The 13996-nt window shown below is 55.1% G+C and overlaps 2 protein-coding genes across 3 annotated transcripts; both read left to right on the top strand.

The window, feature by feature from the left end:
* The first annotated feature begins 270 nt into the window (after positions 1–270).
* On the top strand, positions 271–7076 carry KLK15 (kallikrein related peptidase 15). Of its 2 annotated transcripts, XM_065534778.2 has the most exons (5): positions 276–1158; positions 4586–4736; positions 5208–5491; positions 5612–5748; positions 6434–7076. In XM_065534778.2, the coding sequence occupies exons 1-5, from the start codon at positions 924–926 to the stop codon at positions 6584–6586; spliced, it is 960 nt and encodes a 319-aa protein (XP_065390850.1). In that variant the 5' UTR covers positions 276–923; the 3' UTR covers positions 6587–7076. The 2 variants fall into 2 exon arrangements, with proteins under 2 accessions (XP_065390851.1, XP_065390850.1); XM_065534779.2 differs by lacking the exon at positions 5612–5748 and having other exon boundaries at positions 271–1158.
* A 1834-nt stretch (positions 7077–8910) lies between these two features.
* Positions 8911–13443, top strand: KLK1 (kallikrein 1). The gene is made up of 5 exons (XM_045378829.2): positions 8911–8995; positions 10818–10968; positions 12154–12440; positions 12559–12695; positions 13240–13443. The coding sequence occupies exons 1-5, from the start codon at positions 8950–8952 to the stop codon at positions 13393–13395; spliced, it is 777 nt and encodes a 258-aa protein (XP_045234764.2). The 5' UTR covers positions 8911–8949; the 3' UTR covers positions 13396–13443.
* The last annotated feature ends 553 nt before the right edge of the window (positions 13444–13996 follow it).

Below are 13996 nucleotides of genomic sequence, written 5' to 3'. Positions count from 1 at the left end.
ACCAGCCTGGCCAACATGATGAAACTTCATCTCCACTAAAATTGCAAAAATTAGCCGGGCGTGGTGGCACATGCCTGTAATCCCGGCTACTTGGGAGGCTGAGGCAGGAGAATTGCTTGAACCCAGGAAACAGAGGTTGCAGTGAGCAGAGATCATGCCACTCCACTCTAACCTGGGCGACACAGCCTGACTCCATCTCAGAAAAAAAAAGAAAAAAAAGAAAAGGAAAAAAAAGAAGAAGAAAAAGAAAAAGAGAGAGAAAAAAAAAAAGAAATTGAGGCTGAAGGGCTGGACTTTATCCTGGTGGTGCTAAGGGTCCACGGAGGGTGGTGAGCAGGGGAGGGGAGGGGCACAGTCAGCTCCAGATGTGGAAAGATCCTTTGGGGTCATGGGTGGAGGGCAGGCTGGTGGAGGGGACTGGACTGGAGGGGGACCCAAAAGGCCAGATAAAAGGTTGGAATAGGCCAGGCATGGTGGCTCACGCCTGTAATCCCAGCACTTTGGGAGGCCGAGGTGGGTGGATCACGAGGTCGGGAGATTGAGACCATCCTGGCTAACATGGTGAAACCCCGTCTCTACTAAATAAATAAATAAATAAATAAATAAATAAATAAATAAATACAAAAAATCAGCCGGACGCGGTGTTAGACACCTGTAGTCCCGGCTACTCGGGAGGCCGAGGCAAGAGAATGGCATGAACCTGGGAGGCGGAGCTTGCAATGAGCCTACATCATGCCACTGCACTCCAGCCTGGGCGACAGAGTGAGACTCCGTCTCAAAAAAAAAAAAAAAAGAGGTTGGAATAGGGATCCTTGGTGATGGAGAGAGATCCAGGGGCTGGTAGCATGGTGCTGGGGGCTGACAGGTGGAGGAGGGGGGATGGGGTCTGTCCCAGTGGCTAAGGAAAAATAAACCTTCCAGAGATGGGGGACCAAGAAGGAAACGCAGAGTGGGGTTGGGGGAAGGGGTTACCGGTGGTCAGAAGAAATTTATTAACAGTGGGTGGGATAAGTCTGTGTCTGGAGGGATCCTGGTGGAGGCAGAAGGCTCCTGCCTCACCTGGATTCTCTCCCTCCCTCCCCAGACTGCAGCGGAACCCTGGTCCCTCCTCCACAATGTGGCTTCTCCTCACTCTCTCCTTCCTGCTGGCATCCTCAGGTGAGGTGGCCCCAGGAGGGGGCCAGGTCTGTGGGAGCAGGTGCCCCCTTCCCATGCATGTCTGGGCCCAGTGATCTGCCAGCCCCTACCTCACCCAGAGACCACTAAAGATCCTTCCTTCACCCTCCACCTCCACCTGCACCAATGTCCCTAAGCTCTTACCGTCAGGGGCTGGTGCTGCTGCTTTGGAGTCGCTAGGCTGCCTGGGGCCTCTCACTGCCCATGACAAGGAACACGGTCCTGGGGTTACACAAACCTGAGCTGAGTCCTAGGGCAGCGGCTTCCTTGCTGTGTGTCCTTGAGGGAACTGCTTCACCTCTCTGGGCTTCGAGTGTCTTCTCTATCAGACAACACCACTTGAGACAATAACGGTGAGGTCCCAATAGCATAACAGAGGTAATATACACAGTAAGCAATAGACAAGCGCTGAGAGGCCAAGAGCACAGCCAGACTGCAGCTTGAGTCCCACGCCTGCCACTCCCTGTCTCTCACAGGGTCTTTGAGGGCATTAAACGTGGTTGTGTGTGAGAGAGGAGCACAAGCCTGGCCCAGGTAGTGCCCCTTCAGGTGTGCAAGCCAGGCATGGTGCTTCGAGCTTCCATACAACGTCTATGCGTGGTGGGCACCACCGACCTCATTTGACAAGGGAAGGGGCTGTGGCTCAGAGAGGGATGGCCACATCAAGGTCACCCTGGGTGGCAGGCAAACTCCAGACTGAACTCAGCTGCCACACACCAAGAAATTAATTGTAACCTGATGCCTCTCCTCTGGAGAAATTGAGGGGGGGTAGACTTTCATTAACGTTCTGCCACAAATGACCCTCACTCCTGAGGGCCCCTCAGACCCCCACCCTCCAGCCTCCCCTCTGGCTGTCTCCGTGCACTCACCTACCTGTCTCCCGCCTGCCTGCTGCGCCCAGCTGGGGCCTCCACCTTCCTCTGGCTTGGACTGGTCAGGTGCAGCCTCGGTGCCCAGCTGTTCAGTCCATACCCTCCGCCCTTCGGAGGACGACCTCACCCTTGCTTTGTTAAGCCCCTTGTCTACCACATCCGCATTCCTGGTCTCACGGGGGCCTTTGGCCCAGTTCCTGACTGTGATGGGCAGAGTGTGGGCATTTGGTTTGGCTGTGCAAATCCTGCCCCTGTGTGGGTGGGGGTGTGCATGGCTTCAACCTTGAGGGGACACAACCCCATTGACCAGTGGAGAGGGTCCTGTCCTGTGACCTTGAATGTCTCTAATTATGTCCTTAAGCATAATGCCATTCTGTGTGTGTGTGTGTGTGTGTGTGTGTGTGTGTGTACATGCACGTGCGCAGTGGGTATACAAGGCCCTGTATGTTCACATCCTCTCCACATGCATGAACCAGATCCCCATATGTGAAACCCAATCAGTGACCTTGAACGCCACAGATCTGGCTTGGGGGCTGATCCAGAGATGGATAAATATTGTCCTGTCCTGGCTGCCTCTGGCTGCGGCTGCATGTCTTTGACCTTGAATGCCCAGCCCCATGTCTGGGTGCTGCCCCAGACAGCAAGTCCACATGAGAGTTGGCCTTCTGGATTAGTGTCTGCAGCTCTAACTCTAGAAAACGGCTTGTGGGTGAATCACGGTTTTAACCTTGACTTTTTTTTTTTTTTTTTTTTTTTGGAGACAGAGTCTTGCTCTGTCGCCCAAGCTGGAGTTCAGTGGTGCAATCTCGGCTCACTGCAACCTCCGCCTCGCAGGTTCAAGCAATTCTGTCTCCGCCTCCCGAGTAGCTGGAATTACAGGCACGCACCACCACAGCCAGCTAATTTTGTTTTTTTTTTTTTTTTTTTTTTTAGTAGAGACAGGGTTTTCCACGATGTTGGCCGGGCTGGTCTCAAACTCCTGACCTCAGGTGATCCACCCACCTCGGCCTTGGCCTCCCAAAGTGTTGAGATTATAGGCGTGAGCCACCGCACCTGGCCAACCTTAACTATTTATTATATGTAGGTCTGTGCAGATGTCTGACTTACTTTGGCCATCTTCGGGATGGACCTAAACTTTCACGTGTATGTCCCTATGACTAAATCCAGGTGTCATTTGTAAAAAACAACTAATATTTATTAAGTAGCTACAATGGGCCAGGTATCACTCACCATACATTCACACATGCACACACACATACACATTCCTACCTCATCCTTACAGCAATCCTCATTTTACAGATGAGGAAACAGAGGCACAGAGAGGTCAAATAACTTACTCAAAGTTTCACAGCTAGTACATTCGAACCCAGGCTTAAGGACCCCTTCTTTGTCCAGACCCTATATGCAAGTGTCTGTGACACTGGATGCCAAGACCCACACTAGATATGTTGAATTTAGGTCTGAACCATATCCAGTTCTGTGTGTGTGTTTGTGCATGCGTGTGTGTGTGTGTGTGTATTCGTGCATGCGTGTGTGTATTCATGTCTTAACCATCCATATTCATACACACATATGAACATCTGTGCTGTGATTCTTTTCTTTTTTTTTTTTTTTTTTCGAGTGAAGTTTCACTCTTGTCACCCAGGCTGGAGTGCAATGGAGCAACCTCGGCCCACTGCAACCTCCACCGCCCGGGTTCAAGCGATTTTCCTGCCGCAGCCTCCAGAGTAGCTGGGATAACAGGCACCCGCCACCATGCCAGCTGATTTTTTGTATTTTTATTAGAGACAGGGTTTCACCATATTGGCCAGGCTGGTCTCGAACTCCTGACCTCAGGCGATCCACCTGCTTCGGCCTCCCAAAGTGCTGGGATTACAGGCATGAGCCACCATGCCCAGCCTGTGCTGTGATTCTTGAAGCTGCAACCCATGTGCCTGCAAGTGAATTTCAGCTTCCAGTCCTCTCCATAGCTGCACCTAAGTTTGGAAGCTGGATGTGCATGTATGCATGTCCATGACCTTGTATGGTCACATCTGGGACTCATACTGCACAATGAACTTGGCTGACATGTCCAGACTCTGGGGCCAAGGCTATGTCACACATACTGAGTGGCCATATCCGTTTGATGTCAGTGACAATTTGGTGAACTTGAAGGATTGGTTTCAAGTGACCCACTGTCTGAACCTGTATCCAGTGCCCCTGTCTCCACCCCCAACCACAGAGGACTTCTTGCCCTCTGGTCTGTTCCCCTTCCTGTCTCTCCCCGAGTCTTATAGCAAATGGGGTAGGGGCTTGAGTTTTGGAGAAAGGCAGCGGTTGTAAACAAACAACAGGGCAGGCCACTGCACTTCAGCCTGCGCAAGAGAGTGAGACTCGGTCTTAAAAAACAAAAACAAAAACAAAAAACAGAGCAAGGTATCTTGAGAAGTTAGAGGAAAGGCATAGGCATATAGTAGTTAGGGTAGGGTGCAAGGAAGGTGTAGGAGGCAATGCAAAGGTCCCTGTCCTCAGGCATCCTCTACCCCTTCTCCTAGCAGCCCAAGATGGTGACAAGTTGCTGGAAGGTGACGAGTGTGCACCCCACTCCCAGCCATGGCAAGTGGCCCTCTACGAGCGTGGACGCTTTAACTGTGGCGCTTCCCTCATCTCCCCACACTGGGTGCTGTCTGCGGCCCACTGCCAAACCCGGTATGAAGGCAGGGCTCAGGGTCCTGAGGGAGCCTGGTGTGGGGAAGAGCTCCTAGGTTTGGGGGAAGACGGAGGCAGACGCCAGAACTCCTGGGTTCTGAAAGACGAGGGGGCTGGATGTCAAGCCTCTGGGTGAGAGGGGAGTGTGTGTTTCAAAGCCTTAGATCTCTGAAGGGGTAAGGAGAAGACTCGTTCCAGCTTTTGAGCCTCAGTTCTAGGGATGTGAGAATCCTGGAATCAGGGAGAGACCAGCAGGGGGCTGGGAGTAGTTGGAGGGGATAGAGTTCTAGGAGTGTGCCTGACTTCAGACTCCTTGGTCCTTGAGGAGCATTTTGGCTTCAGGGTCTTGGGAAAAGGTAATGGGATGTCGAGATTCCTAAAGGGTCGGGGGACCTCGGGCTGCCCACTCTTTGATCCTTCTGTCCTCTACTTGCGGGTAACCACTGGCGGGAAAACCACTCGCCCGCACAGCTTCATGAGAGTGCGCCTGGGGGAGCACAACCTGCGCAAGCGCGATGGCCCAGAGCAACTACGGACCGCGTCTCGGGTCATCCCACACCCACGCTACGAAGCGCGCAGCCACCGCCACGACATCATGTTGCTGCGTCTAGTCCAGCCCGCACGCCTGACCCCCCAGGTGCGCCCCGTGGTGCTACCTACGCGTTGCCCCCACCCGGGGGAGGCCTGTGTGGTGTCTGGCTGGGGCCTGGTGTCCCACATCGAGCCTGGGACCACCCGGAGCCCCCAGTCACAAGGTGCGTGAAAGGATGGAGCTGGATGCGAGGCCTCAAGGAATCCTATGCTCCAGGGCTCTTGGGCGGAGGGGACAAGGGCCAGAATTTATGGATCTGCTCCAAGTCCACTGTCCTCCCCAGTGAGTCTCCCAGATACGTTGCATTGTGCCAACATCAGCATTATCTCGGACACGTCTTGTGACAAGAGCTACCCGGGGCGCCTGACGAACACCATGGTGTGTGCAGGCGCGGAGGGCAGAGGCGCAGAATCCTGTGAGGTCAGAGCCCAGAGGGGCCCTCAGGCGGAAAAAGAGGGATGGAGACAGGTGTGGGAGTTCGGATGGGGTTGTATTTTCTTTGCTTTGGGCCAGAGAAGATGCTAGGGTTAGGCTTGGAGATGGAGTAGGAAGAGAAGTTAGAATAGGGGTGAGGTTGGAGTTGGGGTTATAGGTGGGGATTGCGTTGTTTGAGGTGGATAATGTGATAGTTGGTTTGAGATGGCATGGGTTGGGGCTGAGAATGGGAATGGTTTGGTTTGATTTTGGGTGGGAAATATGTTAGGATCGAATTGGGATGAGGTAGATTTTATTTGGAATGCAGAAGACACGAAGATTGAGATTGGATTTTGAGATGGGCATGGGTTTGGTTTGATTTTGAATGGTGAGGATGTGGGCTGGGTTGGATTTAACTTAGTTCAGTTGCACTGGGGTTGCATGGGGGTGAGATTGGACATAGGTTGGGTGAGTTGTATTGAGCTGTGTTGAACTGGGGTTGGGGTTGGGTTGGCTTCGTTTGGGATAAACTGGGATAAACTGGGACAATCCCAACTGAGTTGGGTTGGGATTCCCTGGGATGGGGATGGATTGGGTTTGGGGTGAGATTGCAAATGGTGATTAGGATGAGGATGAATGCACTGAATCCAGGAGGTTTCACTCAACCTGAGACCCCATCTTTTCCCCACAGGGTGACTCCGGGGGACCCCTGGTCTGTGGGGGCGTCCTGCAGGGCATTGTGTCCTGGGGTGATGTCCCTTGTGACAACACAACCAAGCCTGGTGTCTATACCAAAGTCTGCCACTACTTGAAGTGGATCAGGGAAACCATGAAGAGGAACTGACTATTCTGGCCTATTACCTGTGCCCCTGACTGAGCAGCGGCCTCCACAGCTGGCCAGCAGCCCCACCTGACATGGAACAGAATGGAGCCATCCCCCAAGACCCTGTCCAAGGCCCAGATGTTAGCCAAGGATTGTCCCACCTGAGGACAAAGCTGGTGCTCAAGGTCACCTGTTTAATGCCAAGATAACAAAGCACTGATCCAAGCTTCTCTGTAGGAATTTCTGTGACTTTTTTCTGGGGTCAAAGGGAAACCCAGAGACACTGTACACTGTTCCTTTCCACCCACCACCCCGATCCCTAGGTGAGGTGAAGCGGCTTGAAGCAGGGCTCCATTCATTCAACACACATGACCACCCATGTGATCTTGAACAAGAGGCCCAATCTCCCTTGGCCTTGGTTTCCCCATCTGTAAAATGAGACCATCTTATTGCTGACTTCAAAGGGCTATTTTGAGGATTAAATGAGATGATTCCTCTGAACTGATTAAAATAGTGTCTGGCACTGAGTAAATACCCTCTATCTCTGGATCCCACTTACAGGACCTAGCAGACACTAGATTACCAACAATGGCTTTTTCTTTAAGATTTTTTTTTTTTTTTTTTTGAGGCGGAGTCTTCACTCTGTCGCCCAGGCTGGAGTACAGTGGCACCATCTCGGCTCACTGCAAGCTCCGCCTCCCGGGTTCACGCCATTCTCCTGCCTCAGCCTCCTGAGTAGCTGGGACTACAGGCGCCCGCCACCGCGCCCGGCTAATTTTTTGTATTTTAGTAGAGACGGAGTTTCACCATGTTAGCCAGGATGGTCTCGATCTCCTGACCTCGTGATCCGCCTGCCTCGGCCTCCCAAAGTGCAGGGATTACAGGCGTGAGCCACCGCGCCCGGCCTTCTTTAAGATTTAGTTCTGGGCTGGGCACGGTGGCTCACACCTGTAATCCCAGCACTTTGGGAGGCCAAGGCAGGCCTTGAACACTTGAGGTCAGGAGTTCAAGACTGGCCTGGCCAACATGGTGAAACTCCATCTCTGCTAAAAATACAAAAAAATTTAGCCGGGCATGGTGGCACACGACTGTAATCCTAGCTACTTGGGAGGGTGATGTGGGAGGATCGCTTGAACTTAGGAGGCAGGAGTTTCAGTGAGCTGAGATTGCGCCACTGCACTCCAGCCTGGTGATAGAGCAAGACTCCATCTCAGAAAAAAAAAAAAAAAAAATTTAGGTTCTGGGCTTCCTGGTAGCCATGGCAAAAAGGCAAATACTGTCCTTTTCTTAGCCAGGTCCCTGATACACAGCAGAGGCTGGAACTCTGAGCTGCTTTGATTTTACCAAAAAACCAAGACAACATGTTGGAAGCCTATGGGTTTACCATTGAGGCTGCAGGAATCTAGTTCCTAATTATCTTCAGAGACTACAAAATGTGATGTTCAAGGTAGCTGAACGTTGGAAGTACATGAACCTGGCCCATGAGACCTAAATATTGTACTGATGGAATGGGGGTTGTGGGGAGGGGTCATTGGAATCTGTGGTTAGTCTGATCGTGACCTGTGAGGGAAGGTTGTCCAGATCTCTAGGACTTTGGAGGACAGGACGTTGAGCACCCATAACTGGGAGTAAGAAGTGGGAGGCTCATTGGGACCCCAACATTGTTTGGGAGGGACGTTGGATTTTGTAATGCTAAAGAACTTACCCTGGGAGACCCCTGAAACTTCACATTCCTGGATCTGGAGGCACTAGGAATGCAGTGATGTGTACCCCAAAATTTTATTATAAAAGGAACAGTAGCTTTGGGGACCTAGGTCCTGGGTCTGGAAGTGCAAGAACCAGGGCATTCTGAAGGCCAAGGCTTATATTTCAGGGGGAACTGGCAGCTGAGATGCTAGTATCTTGGCTCTGAGCGGTGCAGGGAATCAGAGCCCTAACTGCTGATATTTGAGGGCACCAGGCCTTGGGGTGCAGGGCCTTAATTGGGACTTAGGTATATGGGGCTTTGTACCGGGGGTCACTGATTCCTCCGCCCTCCTGTTTCTGCTTCCCCTCAGTCCCCCCTTGCCTCACTGGCTGTTCCCCAGAGCAAAGCCCCAGAGCCACAGGCCCTGCCCCATTTGGCTTCAACCCCAGGAATGCGTCCAGCGTGATCCAAGGCCTGCAGAGCAGGTGCTGGCTCTCCCTCCGCGTCCACAGCTCTGGGGATCGGGGCGGGGGGGGTGCGATTGTTCAGCCCCCAGGCAACAGGGGAAGGGCCTTGGCCAACATCTGGGAGCCAGCAGGGCAGGGGTGGGGCTCTGAGGGGATAAGAGCTTTTAAAAGGCTCCCCAGGGAGGTTCCCCAGCTCCTCCACCTGCCGGCCCCTGGACACCTCTGTCATCATGTGGTTCCTGGTTCTGTGCCTCGCCCTGTCCCTGGGGGGGACTGGTGAGACAGTGGGGGGATGTGGGAGGGGGAACGGGCCCTGATTCTCTTGCTGCCCTCACCCCGCCGATAAGCCCTTCCCCTCTAACAGCCCAGCCTCATCCCTCCGGCCCACAGTCTATCCTGGTTCGGGGTGCCCCAGCTCTTATCTATCTTGCATGGCCCCACCCTAAACTTCCACCCCAGCTCCTCCATGTTGTCACAGTCCTCACTCCCACACCAGATCCCTGCTCCTCCCAGGAAGCCTCAGTACTTTCTTCTCTTCCCTAGCCAACGCCCTGTCCCACTGCTTACCAAAGGGGCAGATTCTGGGCCATCTCTGTCTCTCTCTGGAGGACCCCAACTCTCCCATGGGCTTCCCCAACCCCACAGGACCCCGATCATGCCCTCCTGCCCCCTAGGTTCCCTGCGGCCACCTATTTGGCTCCTGAGTCTACAAATCCCACCACGCTCCAGTGACTTTTTCCATCCAGCTGTCCGCTCTCAACTGTGTCTTCCAGACCCTGACATCTGGTCTCCCCAATCCTTCCAGGGTCCCCCAAATTTCACCCGACAACCCTGCTTCCCAAACTGGCATGTGGGATCCCCCATCTGGTATGGGGGGTCTGCAAATGTCCCTTCCCACCCAGCACCCCCAGCTCTCCCAGGAAAAACACGTACACCCTCCCACCACAAGCTCCTTTCCTTGGGGAATTTCCATCCCGGCCCAGTCCCCAGCCCTTCTCCACCTGAATTGTTCCTGCACAGCTCTGGTTTTCTGGAACCCCACCCCAAGGATCCTGAATGCCTTCTCAGCCAGCCCTTCCGCCCTGGCCTCCCCCAAGTCCACCAGTATGTGATTCTACAACCTCACATCGAGCGGGTCCTGCATTGCATTCCCACACCTGCTCGGCGCCTGTTTTGACCACTTCTCTCATCCTCTTCCTGGGATTGAGGGCCCCACATTCCTCCAGTACCCTCAGACCATGAACCCCATCCCCTTGAGAAACAAAGATCCATCCTTCACCCTGTATGAGAAGGACGGCCACTCACGCCTCCCTCCTCCTGAGCCCCGTCCCAGTCCTGACCCCAACTCTGTTCTCAGGGCCCCAACCTCCCCTCAGATTGCCATTCCCAGTTCACAGGAAGGACCCCAAAACCTCTCGGAAGCCCACCCCTACCCTTAACCATAGCCCTTTATTTTACCCTTTAACCAGGAAGCCCTGAAATCTAACTGTCCCAGCCAAGCTGGCCCCTTCCAACCCCAGTGTAGGGACCCCAAGTCACCCCCAAACTCGTCAGTCCAGATGCTCTTCTTGACCTCTCAGACCCGGTTCACTAAAGCTGCATCCTCTCCTGAACCCCCAAAGCCCAACCCAGATCCTGTTTCCCTAGCCTGGGAGCCCCTTAGCCCTCCAGATTCTTCCTTAGTGAGCCTCTGATCCTGTCTCACCCTTGGCGCCTTGATCCCTGGTTTCCAGAATCCCTTTCCACTCTCCTAACCCACCACCTCCCATCCCCCAGCCCCAGACCCCAAATGACCTGACACCCAGATGCAGTGTCGGCTCCAAACACTGTCTCATGTCTCCTACCCTGATCCCTGGAGGCTGCTCTACTGTCAGAGCATGAAATCTCCCCACCAGGGCCAGCCAGCACTCCAAAAGCCCAGGGAACAGTCCAGAGTCCCAGCCCTTCCCAACACCCCTTGCCCATGTCCCCAGACCTCCAGCCCTGGTCTTCTACCTGCAATGTCCCTTCAGACCCACAGCCCCAGCTCCTTCTCCTAGCCTTGTCCCTGGCCTCTCCTGCCAACCCTGCCCTCCCTGACCCAGCACCGCCTCTGCAGGTGCTGCGCCCCCGATTCAGTCCCGGATTGTGGGAGGCTGGGAGTGTTCCCAGCCCTGGCAGGCGGCTCTGTACCATTTCAGCACTTTCCAGTGTGGGGGCATCCTGGTGCATCCCCAGTGGGTGCTCACAGCTGCCCATTGCATCAGCGAGTGAGTAGGGGCCTGGGGCCTGGGAGGAGGGCATCTATGCTGCCACAGGATTGAGAGGCCAGTGGCATTCCCCTTGGATAACCTCAGGCAAGACGGGGAGGCTGAGGCAGAGAGGAAGGCTCTGGCGCAGGTCGCATGGCAGGGCAGAGCTGGCCTGGACACCCTCCCCAAGGCTCCCCGGGTCTCTTGGGATCTGGTTCTGCTTGTGCCTCTGTGTGACTGTGCTTTGGTCTCTATCTTTCTATCTCTTCCCTGTCTCCTTGTCTCTGCATCTCCCCTGTCTCTGTCTGTCTCTGGGTCTCTCTGTGGCATCTCCGTCACGGTGTCTCACCCTCCATCTCTCTACCCCTCTCTCTCTCTCTGGGTCTCTACTTCACCCTCCCCCATCCCTACTAAAAACACACCCAGATGGGCCTAAGGGAGGCCCCAGAGTGAAGGAAGGGCTTTATCCCCAACGTGCGTGCCTGGGAGAGGGACACAGGGAACAGCTGGTTTCAGCGGGAGCTGGGTGGGGCAACTGAGGGAGGAGGAAGGAGGCGGGGCGAGAAACGCGGAGGAGGGTGCTGGGGAGGGAAGGGGGCCTCGACCTTGGACTTCAGGCCAGGCCACCTGTCCCTGGGGAGCCCGCACCACAGCCCCAGCTGCAGCTGAGCTGCTCTCAGGCCTCCCCTCCTCCCTACCTGCCCCCCCCTCCCCAGGGCCTCCCTCCCTTTCTCTCCCACACTCGGTCACTCCTCCTTCCTCTCTGCCTCTGTTTCTCGTTCTCGCTCTGACTTCCCGTGTCCTTTTTCGTTTGTCTGCTTCTCGCTCCCTTCTGGGTTCTGTTCCCTCTTCCTCCCTCTTCCCTGGGCCTGTTTCTCGCTGTCCCTTTCTTTTCTCCTTCTCACCGACCTCTTTTTTCCTCATCCTTTTCTCATTGCCCTCCCTTCTGCCTTTCTCACCCCTCTGTCCTTTTGAGCTCTTTTTCGCTCTGTCTCTTCATTTACCTTTTGCACTCTCACACTTTTTCATCTTCCCATTCGCTGTCTGTATTTCTCCATAACTATATCTTTCTTCCTCTGTCTCCGCCCACCCAAGTTTTTTCTCTTTCCCTTTCCCTCTTTGGGGACCCTCCCCCATGCTCCCCTGCCCCATCCTCCTTTCCCCTTCCCGTCTTCTCATCCCTCCATTCCCATCTTTCCTCAGCAATTACCAGCTCTGGCTGGGTCGCCACAACTTGTTTGATGACGAAGACACAGCCCAGTTTGTTCATGTCAGTGAGAGCTTCCCACACCCTGGCTTCAACATGAGCCTCCTGAAGAACCACACCCGCCAAGCAGATGAGGATTACAGCCACGACCTCATGCTGCTCCGCCTGACGCAGCCTGCCGAGATCACAGCCGCTGTGCAGGTCGTGGAGTTGCCCACCCAGGAACCCGAAGTGGGGAGCACCTGTTTGGCCTCCGGCTGGGGCAGCATCGAACCAGAGAATTGTATGTGGGGGCAGGCTGTGCAGCCCAAGGCGGGGATGGGGACTCCTGCCTCCGAGGGAGAAAGGGCCAGGGAAGCAGGTGAGGTCGGGCTGCAGCCCTTTTTCTCCCGGGTTCGTAGTCTCATTTCCAGATGATCTCCAGTGTGTAGACCTCGAAATCCTGCCCAATGATGAGTGCGCCAAAGCCCACACCCAGAAGGTGACAGAGTTCATGCTGTGTGCCGGACACCTGGAGGGTGGCAAAGACACCTGTGTGGTGAGGCAGCCCTGCCCCAGGCTCTGGAAGGGCTGGGGGAGGGGACCCAGCCTCTGAACTGGCTTCTGAGAGCTAAACAGGCATCTGCTGCACTGCTTCCCAGCTAGCTGTAGCCAGCCGCCCCGTCAGTGCCCCAGGTCCCCCTCCTTTCCCCGCCCATCCAGGGACAACTGCATCTCACCCCACACACCAGAGTTCACCGTTCCTCCTGGCAACGGGTAGTTACTATCAGAGAAAGCTCCCTGGAGAGGTGGCCTCTGCAATGTGCCCGCAGGGGCAGCATCCTGCAGATGGTCGTGCGCCTGCTCCCCGTGACCTGTCTGCAGGCACTGTCCTTCTGGACCCTGGTCCGTGTGCAGGAGCTGGACCCTGAGGCCCCTTCCCCCTTGGCCAGGACTGCAGCCCCAGTCCCCTCTGTGGGAACCCCTGCCCACCTTCCTCTGGGAGTAGGCACTGGAGGCCCTGTCTGAGAGCTGGGGCTCCCCAGGCAGAACTTGGGCCCCGTCGACCTTTCTTACTCTCCCCTCCCACCTTGTGCTCCCAGGGTGATTCAGGGGGCCCGCTGACGTGTGATGGTGTGCTCCAAGGTGTCACATCATGGGGCTACATCCCTTGTGGCAGCCCCAATAAGCCTGCTGTCTTCGTCAGAGTGCTGTCATATGTGAAGTGGATCGAGGACACCATAGCGGAGAACTCCTGAATGCCCAGCCCTGTCCCCTACCCCCAGTAAAATCGAATGTGCATCAAATGCGTGTCACCTGTCTTTCCAGGTTTGGTGCACCTGGACCCACTCGGCTGAGGCTGCGGCCACCCCGGCTGTGTTAATCTTATGCCTGGAGGTCTGAGGTCACCAGCAGGTGGGGAAAGGAAGGGGCTGTGACAGGTGCAGACAGTCAGGGAAGGGCTCAGATTCCAAAGGGTAAGTCAGGGACGCCAGACCAGTTCACTCACACTAGGATGGACACTGACCTGGTGGGGAGGTGGGGGCAATGGAGGGTCCGAGGCTGAGAGGTTAGTAAGTGCTCATGTTTTATTGTGGCGGGGAAGCCAGGAAAGGTACAGAGGGATGTTACTGCAAGCCATGCCTTCCGGGGAGGGGGGGCGTTCCGCAGAAGGGCGGAGTTTGCACCAAATGCTGAGCGGTGCTGTGTCCACCTGGGGACAAGGGTGGATATCGGAGCTGAGGCTGGAACTCCAGGAAAGAAGTTCCATGCAGACCACCCTGGCTGAGGGGGTGGAGAGTGGCTTCAGGGTGTGGCCTGCGAAGGCTAGGCACCAGGGGCAGGGCCACACAAACTAGC

Source organism: Macaca fascicularis, chromosome 19 (genome assembly GCF_037993035.2).
Source record: "Macaca fascicularis isolate 582-1 chromosome 19, T2T-MFA8v1.1".
Classification (NCBI taxonomy): Eukaryota; Metazoa; Chordata; class Mammalia; order Primates; family Cercopithecidae; genus Macaca; species Macaca fascicularis.
Note: the sequence above shows the minus strand (reverse complement) of the source record. Positions and strands in the feature narration are given on the sequence as shown.

Bases quoted from the DNA above. Each gene is read 5' to 3' on its own strand.
- KLK15 (XM_065534778.2), top strand. From the start codon at position 924: ATGGGGGACCAAGAAGGAAACGCAGAGTGGGGTTGGGGGAAGGGGTTA. The intron at 1,159-4,585 runs GTGAGGTGGCCC...TTCTCCTAGCAG, and splicing joins CTTCCTGCTGGCATCCTCAG to CCCAAGATGGTGACAAGTTG. The intron at 5,492-5,611 runs GTGCGTGAAAGG...TGTCCTCCCCAG, and splicing joins CCGGAGCCCCCAGTCACAAG to TGAGTCTCCCAGATACGTTG.
- KLK1 (XM_045378829.2), top strand. From the start codon at position 8,950: ATGTGGTTCCTGGTTCTGTGCCTCGCCCTGTCCCTGGGGGGGACTG. The intron at 10,969-12,153 runs GTGAGTAGGGGC...ATCTTTCCTCAG, and splicing joins GCTGCCCATTGCATCAGCGA to CAATTACCAGCTCTGGCTGG. The intron at 12,696-13,239 runs GTGAGGCAGCCC...TTGTGCTCCCAG, and splicing joins GTGGCAAAGACACCTGTGTG to GGTGATTCAGGGGGCCCGCT.